Below are 9,393 nucleotides of genomic sequence, written 5' to 3' on the forward strand. Positions count from 1 at the left end.
GGGTGTCACAGGGAGGGAGGGGGGAGAGATTTTTATGGCTGGAATGGTAATCGGGGCCGTGAAACCAAATGTCCATGAACTGTTGTGTGTCAAATGAATCTGCTTTGTAAATTTGCACCCAGATCACAATAAAAAGATTTAAAAACAGAAGACGCTGGGCACTGAAGCTCCTGCCCCGTTTCAGCGTCCTATGCGGGCTCACGCACGGACCAGCCACCACGAGGGCGCATCACACTGGCCACAGCAGCTCGCACCCTGACTCGGGATTTCTCCGCAAAGAGCAGAGCCTCGTCCCCGTTTACGCCTCACGCTGCCACCTCGCTTCACGTCACGGCTGGCCTCGAGCCGTCGCAACATACCAGAGTGCCCAGAAGAGCAGCCTCACCTGGCGTGTACAACAGGACGTCAACGGCTTGTGGGAAGGTCTCTCCGGCTGAAGGGTTGATTTTGTGTTTCAGGGTCTCGGAGGTTGTCAGTGGAACCGCCATGGGCACTGAAACACAAGCACGTGGACAGTTAGTGTTACTGTTGGTGTCGGGCGAGTCGATGCCAACCCACAGCGGCCCTGTGAGGCAGGGTGGAGTAGAGGTACCCGTTAGGGTTTCCTAGGCTGTCATCCTTACGGGAGCAGACTGGCAAGTCTCCCTCCCCAGAGCTGCCGTGGGTTTGAACCGCTGGCCTTTCGGTTAACAGCTGAGTGCTCACCAGGGCACCACCAGGGCTCCTGTGAGTTTACTAGATACGATGAAATGGATCTTACTCAACTGCCTCATAGTTTCTGCTTTTCTTAGGGTTTTCGTTTTTAGGTAAAACTTCAAAATCATGACGTGGAAGCTCTCTGTGAAGCCAGGCGTTAAAGTAAAGGCCCGTGTCCGTGCCCTTTGTCTCACTGCCATCTGTTCGGCAACCTGGGAAAGGTGGGGACTGGGAGGGCTCTGTCCGTACACGGCTCTGCTCTCAGCCAGGAAGCACGTGCCCACTTCACATCTCGGTGTCACATTTTGGTCATTCTCACGTTATTTCACACTTTTTCATCATGCGATTGCACACTCAGTAGCTTACAGTCTAGTGTAAACATAACCTTGATTGTTGTTGTTGTTGTTATGTGCTGTCGAGTCAGACCCGACTCATAGTGACCCCTCCTTGGGTTTCCGAGGCAGTATCACTGTGGAGGTAGATCACCCAACCTTCCTTCCGGGAAGTGGCTGGTGGGTTTGAACCGCCAGCCTTCCAGTTAGCAGTCAAGTGTCTTTAGGCACTATGCCACCAGAGCGCCCATACCCTTGATAGGCACTGGGAAACCTAAAGATTCGTGCAAAATCCACGTTACTGCAAGACTCGCTTTGCTGCAGGGGTCTGGAACTGGGCCAGCGATGTCTCTGAGCTCTGCCCGCCCTCCTCTGCTGCACGGGGGCTGGCCCGTGCGCTGCGGGATGTTCAGCATTCCTGGCCTCTCCCCATCGACTCCAGCTGGGTGGGTGGACTCAGTGACCCCCTCTGATGGGGACGCTGCCCGACAGGCCCTCCTGCGGATGCCATCATCTGCCGGAGCACACTGCCAGGGAGTTCTCCCATGGAGCCGCTGGGTGGGTTTGGTTGGCAACCGAGCCTGTAACCTTTGTGTCCCCAGGGCTCCTTACACTCTGGTAGCACCCTTCCAGTTGTAAAAGCCAAAACTGTCCCCAGATATTGCCAAGTCTCCTCCATGGGGCGGGGGGAGTACAAAATTGCCCTTGGCTGAGGACCACGGCCCAGGAAGGTAATCTTCCGTCCTCTCCTCCTGGGGCCACGCCTGATGCTGCCTCCTCCACAGAGTCCCTGGGACCACCTGCTGAATCAGCCCGAGGACACCTTCACAGCCCCGTCAGTCCATCACTCTGTCACGGCCATCTAAGGGCTGCCATTACGTGCTGCAAGGCATCCCTTCGTCTCACGACAGCAGGGAGGTGTCTACTACTCTCCTCATTTGTTAAAGTGATGGAAAAGCCAGGCTGCATGGACGCAATGCGGCCTGCCACAGGTCACACGGCCCGTGGGGCCAACCAGGGCACTGGACAGGTGCAGCTGTCTCCCCAGGCTCCTAGCCTGACTCTGCCGACGCCCTTCGCCTACTCTGACACGGGAAGTCACTGATCATCATGGAACCTCAGCTCTTCCACCACAAACGAGGCACAAACTAACGAGCCGTTGCCCTGAGGGAAGGTGGCGGGCAGTGGCGGAGGATGAACGGGCATCTGCGTGTGTTCCCAGGGAGACGTGGTGGCGGACCAGGCAGGAGTCTTTAATGATATGAACAGCTGAGGGGTGGTGTTTGATTTTGTTCCTACTGAAGGGGAAAAAAAAAGATGGGTCAATCATTTTCTGGTTCCATGGGTATTAAGATTTGGTGGTGTGGTGGTTAAGGCATTTGGCTGCTAAACAGAAGTCAGTAGCTCCAACACCAGCCGCTCCACAGAAGAAAAATGAGGTGGTCTGCTTACAGCCTTGGAAACCCTGTGGGGTCACCGTGAGTCGGAATAAACTCGATGGCCGTGACCTTGGTGTTTGGGTTTGGTGGCTGTCAGACAAGGGGCTCCTCCAGGCCCGTGGTGCAGACCCAGACCGTCCCAACTGTGACCACGGCCCAAGGCTCCTGGGACATGGGCAAGGGGATGCTGGGATCCGAGAGAGCAACACGTGCCAACAGGAACAAACACGTACCAGGCTGGTGTTTCCTAATTCTGAGGCAACATTAAAAAAAAAAAAAAATACGAGAACAGTGTACAAACAAAACGAGGTGCCATTTAAAAAAACTACTCTGCTAATGTGCATTCTGTAATTTTGTACCGTCGGTTTCAGTTAATATGAGTTACGGTGACTGTGCATACAGTTAGGTTAATAGCAGCAAGTCGTCCCTGATGGATGCTTCACGGTTCCCTGCTGGTGCGGTTCACTCACAACTACTAACCAAGAGGTCAGCGGTTCAGACCCACCCAGTGGCTCCGTGGAAGAAAGACCCGGCCATCCGCTTCCACAAAGACGACAGCGGGGCGCCCTCGGGGGCTGAGCTCTGCCCTGTAACGCCATGGGCCGAATCCACTGGGCAGCAGCAGGCTTGGGATTTTGGGCTATGTCATCCTCACTTCTTTTATGCAAATCACAAGACAACTGGTTTAGCTGATCAGTTAAAAACTGAAACAAAATTAAAACAAGAGGAACTAAAAGAATGCAGAAAGCCACTCTCACCCCTCCTATTTCCTAGACCTAAAAAGTCTTTTCAGAAACAGAAACTGAGAACCGAGGATTTGGTTCTCTTTCATCAAACAGACACCAGTGATAAATCACGAAGCTCAGCCCGTCGGAGGCCTGGCTTACTTTCGTTCCTCATCTTGTCCAAGTAAGACAGCTTGGAGGCAGCGTAGATGGCGTTGGAGGACTGCAGCGTGCCCACCACGGCGTCCATCAGCAATACGTGGGTCAGGGCCTGCTGGATGTACTGAGGGTCCTAGGCAGAAGCACAGTGAGTCTGCCACGCACCTCGGCCACTATGTGTCTGACCACCACACGCCCTGACCACCCGCAGAGTGAGTCCACCACGCGCCCTGACCCCCCCCGCAGAGTGAGTCCACCGTGTGCTCTGACCACCACGTGCCCTGACCACCCACAGAGTGAGTCCACCACGTGCCCTGACCACCCGCAGAGTGAGTCCACCATGTGCCCTGACCACCCGCAGAGTGAGTCCACCGTGTGTCCTGACCAGCTGGCTATAACCTTAGCACACTGCATGAAACAACCCTAGACAGCAACACGAAGAGTGGAAATATCGATCTGGATTTGACGTCATGCGTTTTCTTCTCTCAGTTAAGACAAGTGGTAACCCGTTCTACTGGGGGTCAGCAGGCGTGCTCTGTGGGTGCCAGGCAGTGAAATCCTTTAGGCTTTGGGGGCCACAGGGTCTCTGTGCCACTCTTCAGCTCTGCACTGACATTGTAGACATGAGTGGGTGTGGCTGCATTCCAATAAAACTTTATTTACAAAAGCCGGCCCACAGGCCTTCCTTTGACTATGAGTTGGGGCCGACTCGACGGCAAACAACACCAATGTAGCTGGATAGAGGGCTAGGTCTCTGGGCAGTAAGAGCAAACACCTGCCCACTGTGTACAGCCTGCTCGACTCTGAAAGGATCTGGTCCTGTCTCCCACTGCAGTGTTCCTGACCTTGAACTTGTCCAGTTGCTGGGAACTTACCATCCTAGAGAACAGCCCCCTGCCCCTAGATAGCAGACTGTCTTTCCAATGTTTGCCAACGGGCTGGTGTGGCTGTAACCTTCATTTCTCTGACGCTAGTGGGGTTACTGATAATCTTTATCGTCACCCTTGTGTGACTCGGCTCTTCTCATCTCTGCCTGTTTTTTAGGGGGCTCCTGTCTTACTCTGCCATTCAGACAACGCACAGCCCCGTCTGTTAACGCTACTGACCGTGAAGTCTGGGCTGTAGTCCCAGCCGCCAACGTGGCCCACAGTCAGTCAAGGTCCACGAGGCCCTGGGATCTCAGCTTTGCCGTGTAGAAGGACTCAAGCCCTCCCTCTACCACACCCTCACCCAGAGCAGATGGGCCCTGAACGCAGACCTCCAGCTGGACAAAGCCAGCCCGTCCAGCCGTGTCCTCCGCCTCCTGGGGGTGTCACCAGGACAGAGGGGGAGCAAGGAGTGGCCCCACAGTGGCCACCGCTCTCCCACCCTGCACTGCTGGCCCCTTGGCTGGCTCACCATGGCGTCTGCACAGCCACAGGCCTTTTACAGGGACACAAAAGCCATGTCATCTCTGAGGCCTTGAGGAGACCTGTTGTAGCTCCACCTGCTCCACCTCTAGGCCCAGGCCCTCCGGGTCCCCCAGAGGCCCAGTAACTGTGGTAACTGTTGCTGTCAGTAGGACATGGACAGTGTCCAAGCCCAGCCTTGCACTGCAGCAGAAGGCAGAGCCCCACGGACCTTGTGGTCATCCGCCAGCTTCTTCCCGGCCCGCATCTCCTTCACCATCAGGTGCCAGAGGTCGCACTCGGCTTTGAGGTTGGCTTCAAAGACTTCCTTCTTGGACACCATTTTAATTTTTAAGGTGGGTATTCGCAGGAGCAGGAAGGCCACCGTGGTACTCCTAACTTCCTAGAGAGGCCGAGAGAAAGCAACCTGAGAACCGCCACACACTCATGAGAAGAAGGTGCAGGGGAGAGGCCTGCGGTTAAAGTGAAGTTCAGCACACGCTAAAGGCCGTGTCTCCTGAGGGGCTCACAGGTCTCAGACCAGAAGGGGAAGGATCCCCAAGGAGCCAAACAGTCCGGAAGGGGCCACTTGGGCTCATGTGCCAATACGAAGGGTGAAGAAGCAAACGGGGCCCTGTCCCAGAAGTCTGGACAAGAGCCCTCAGGACTGCCCAGAGCTGGGCAGGGAGTGGGGGGAGGCCAAGCAGGGTGCGTCCCGGAGCCAGGGCTGGTCCCTCGGAAGGACGGCCTGGGGGAAGACAGTGGCCTCTCCTCAGAAGCAGGTGAGCCCTGAGCCAGGGCTGCAGGCCAGGTGCCTGGGAGCCATGAGGTCCCAGGGGCAGTGAGCATGACCTGTGACTACAGACCCAGCGTGGCTTCCTCAGCGTGAGACGGCTCCCCTGCAGTTCACCCCAGAATTCAGGGGGCGCAGGTGTGGGTGGGAGGATGTCACTGGTCCCGCACGCACCCCTTGTCATAACTGCGGTCTTGTCCCTGCCCTATTTCTGTGAATACTCACTGCTGGTCGCCTAAAGCGTTAGCACACCCAACATGCCTCTTATATCCCCCTTAAACTTGGGGAAACAGATACGGAGCATAAAGTGAATCAGGATCAAAATTCCGACTTCCTCAACAGGGAAAGTGAGTTGTAAAATACGTTGTTGTTTGTTAGACGCCATCAAGCCAATTCCAACTCGGGGACCCTACAAGACAGAGTGGAACTGCCTCAGGGTCTCCTAGGCTGTTGTCTTTACAGGAGCAGACACCAAGGCTCTTCTCCTGAGGAATGGCTGGTGGGTTCGAACTGCCAACATTGTGGAGAGCAGCCGAACACTTAACCACTATGCCACCAGGGCGCCTGTCCTTAAAATAGAATAAATTCACTGCCATGGAGTCGTAGCCGACTCACAGCGACCCCTCCTTGGATTTCCGAGGCAGTATCAATACGACCCATCAACCTTATAGTTTGCAGGTGAGTGCTTAACAGCTGAGCCACTAGGGAGCACTGAAAAAGGACATGATGCTGGGTAAAGTGGAGGGTCAGTGAGGCAGAGGAAGACCCTCAGAGAGGGACTGGCACAGCGGCTGCAACGCTGGGCTCCAGCACGACAGGGACTAGGAGGCTAAGGCAGGGCCCGGCAGTGCTGTTCCGTGACTCCTGAGGTCAGCCTGAGTCAGCAGCAGCCTGACAGCACGAACAACGATGGACTAAGGAACTGCCGACTGGACCGAAGGTGCTGTGAGACGGGCCGCAGGGCCAGCTGGGACAGTGCGTCCTGCCGTCACTGGCACACGGCAGCTCCTGCGTCTGCCGGTTACAGGGGGGGCCACGTCCGCGCTGCCACTTCCCTCCTGGGAAGGCAGGACCAGAACACGGCTGCTTTGGCTCTGTCCCCCTCCCCCGAGCGAGGGCTGGAGGACCCGTTAGGGTCACCCGGGGCAACCCTACGGGGAGCTCCGGCCCTCACCCCCGCCCCAGGCGTAGGAGACTGGTGCAGGAAGGGGAGCGCCTTGCAAAGGGCAGGCTCGGGGTGGCTGCCAGCAGGTGGCGCCCTCACCTCTATGTTCCTGAAGGTGGAGATGGCCACATAGCCAGGTCTGCCTTCCGTGAGCAGGAACAGGCGTTTCTGGGTCATGGCGATCCTGCCCACGCCGCGGTTCGTCTTGACCGAGCCCGACAGCTTGTAGACACACTCGCTCTTGTCCAGGTGTTCCATCACCGCCAAGGGCAGGCTGACCCCCTGCGCCTCGGCCTCCGTCTCCTTCCAACACTTGTAGAAGTCTCGGAACGTCTGCGGGTCGATTTGCTTCTGGTGCCCTGGGTTTTGTGAGGAGAGAGAGGTTTCTTATAATCCCGTCTGCAACTGCACTTCAAGGGCTGCTGTTCACCTTAGGGCATCGTCCGTTACCCGGGCCTTACGTCTACCTGGACCCACGCTACCTGAAGGACACTTGGGCTCGGTCTTCCCAGCACCCCCACTCCCTTCTCTAGCGCCCCAGCTGTTCAGGGCGGGGCACTCCATCTTGGCTGAGCCTCATGTCCTTTCCAGCCCGCCCCAGTGATGGCTGTGCGACCCAGGCCCAGCAGTTGCAGTAGCTCTCAGGACATCCAGTGGGAACACAGACCCAAGGACACTGTTTCCGGGTGGAGGCAAACGAGGACATCTGCCACCACTGGAAAGGGGCGGAGCACAGGGAGCCAGTCCGGAGGAAGCTGCCACAGAAGACAGCAGGTCCTCGGTCCACCCCTGAGCCACTGGATCAAGCCCTGCCTGAAGCTGTCCCTTGCTCTCTTCAGTTACCAGAGCAAAGACAGTGCCTTTGTTATTTGCAGCCACTGTCATCTTAACGGTGCAACCACCTTTCCAAACGTCAGTACCTGGGGGCTTTGGAGTGAGAGAGGGACGCGAGGCAGAAGCCCAGGACTGCCTTTCAGCCGTGAGGCTCCAGGCAAGCCGCTGCTTCCCCTGAAATGGAAGCCAGCCAGCTGCAGTCACCAAGGCCTGTCCCAAGCCCTGCCAGTCTCACTCCTCAGCACGTCCCCACCCTTGTCCTCCTCCCCACAGCTGCCGCTGAGCTCGGCCTGGCCTCGTCCGTGCACCCTGACCCTGTCTGCCACTCCGTCCTCTGTCGTGCCCAGGGCCCAGGAAGAGGCCCCGGAACGGTCCTGCCTCACAGCTGCCAGTCTGCACCCAGAAGGCCTCTCGAAGGTCAAGCAGTGCCCACTTCTCCTTCCTTCAAACAGCAGGGCTGCTCCGTGCCAGCCCCCGAATCCCTCAAGCCTAGGCCCCCGCACACCTCACACCCCGTCCTCACACCCAGTGCCTGTGGGACCGAACGGAGTCCCGCTGTGCAGTAAAGTGCTATTATGTACTCATCCAGGCCTGGTCCTGTGACTTCCATAGACAGACTGAGAGGCCGCCAAGGAGACTAGACAATCTGCTAATGCGAACAAGGTGCAGGAAACCCTTGTGTGGGCGGGGCCGTGCACTCAAGGTGGAGAGAACCTTAACGAGAGGATCGGTCAGTCGGCTCTCGAAAAAGAAAAAACCTCACTGCCGTTGAGTCGGATCTGACACACAGCAACCCCTCCTTGGGTTTCTGAGGCGGTATCTCCACGGAAACAGATTGCCCCATCTTCCTTCTGAGGAGTGGCTGGTGGGTTTGAACTATCAGCCTTTTGGTTAGCAGTCAAGTGCCTTAGGCACTGCACCACCAGAGCTCCTACTGTTAGGCTTAAAACAAACCAATCCCAGAGGTTGCAGGGGCGCCTCACTACATCGGGAAGAGGCAGAGGCAGATATGTCCTGTGGACCCACGGGCCTGTGCTGAGAACCTCCCAGACCCAGAAGACAGAGAGCTCTAACAGTGACGATGGGCCAGCAGCAGAACCAGGAGGCGGTGTGAACCTCCGAGCCCGCAGGGGAGCTGTGGCTGCAGAGGACGGGCCGGCCCACGGAGAGGAGAGCTGAGCGCCTGTGACAGGAGGCTTCCCAGCGGAGTGGGCGCCTCCGGACACGTCTCCGCAGAGCTGAAGAGCTTTGAAACACCTGCCCCTGCAGGGGAGAGGCCCGGCTAAGAGCGAGCACTGAGAGCCGGGGGTGAGGGCACGAGGCCCCTGTGGGCATGGCTGAGACACCATCCTGACTCATTCCTGTTCCTTCCACGTTGACCCTGGTCCTGAGGCGGAGCCTGTCAGTTCCCTGAGAAGCTCTGTCATCTCGTGGTCTGAGGCCGGTGTGGCCACTGCAGGGGATTCTCAGCAGAGCAGAGAGCAGAGCTGAGGGCCGCGGGCGGCAGGGCGGGAGAGGCTGGCGAGGGGGTTGACCTCCGCGTTGGAAATCAGCCTGGGGCTGGTGTTGATTCACTGTCCCCTCAGGGTCTGATGCTGCCATTGCACAGCCACTGAACGGGCCAAAAAAGGGAGTCTGGTGAAGCACAGTGTTTAAGCACTCAGCTCAAACCAGAAGATCGGCAGCGTGAACCCAGCAGCCTCTTCACAGGAGAAGGAGGTGGCCGTCTGCTCCCATAACGATGGCAGCCTTGGAAACCCGATGGGGCAGTTCTACTCTGCCCTAGAGGGTCACTGTGAGTCAGCATGGACTCGGTAGTGGGGGGCTTGGTTTAAACAGGCATGTTGCCATGTGCTTGTCTA

The 9,393-nt window shown here is 57.3% G+C and overlaps 1 protein-coding gene across 1 annotated transcript in view; it reads right to left on the minus strand.

The window, feature by feature from the left end:
* The window catches only part of DENND3 (DENN domain containing 3), a 65,575-nt gene that overhangs the window by 15,142 nt on the left and 41,040 nt on the right, over positions 1–9,393 (minus strand). The window contains exons 16-19 of the mRNA XM_007940567.1: positions 6,797–7,056; positions 4,972–5,142; positions 3,355–3,484; positions 386–493 (exon numbers count right to left, since the gene is read on the minus strand). Coding sequence (XP_007938758.1) covers positions 386–493; positions 3,355–3,484; positions 4,972–5,142; positions 6,797–7,056 — 669 coding nt within the window. The remainder of the gene's footprint in view (positions 1–385; positions 494–3,354; positions 3,485–4,971; positions 5,143–6,796; positions 7,057–9,393) is intronic.

Source organism: Orycteropus afer, unplaced genomic scaffold (genome assembly GCF_000298275.1).
Source record: "Orycteropus afer afer isolate SDZICR_OR568_19922 unplaced genomic scaffold, OryAfe1.0 scaffold00069, whole genome shotgun sequence".
Lineage (NCBI taxonomy): Eukaryota > Metazoa > Chordata > Mammalia > Tubulidentata > Orycteropodidae > Orycteropus > Orycteropus afer.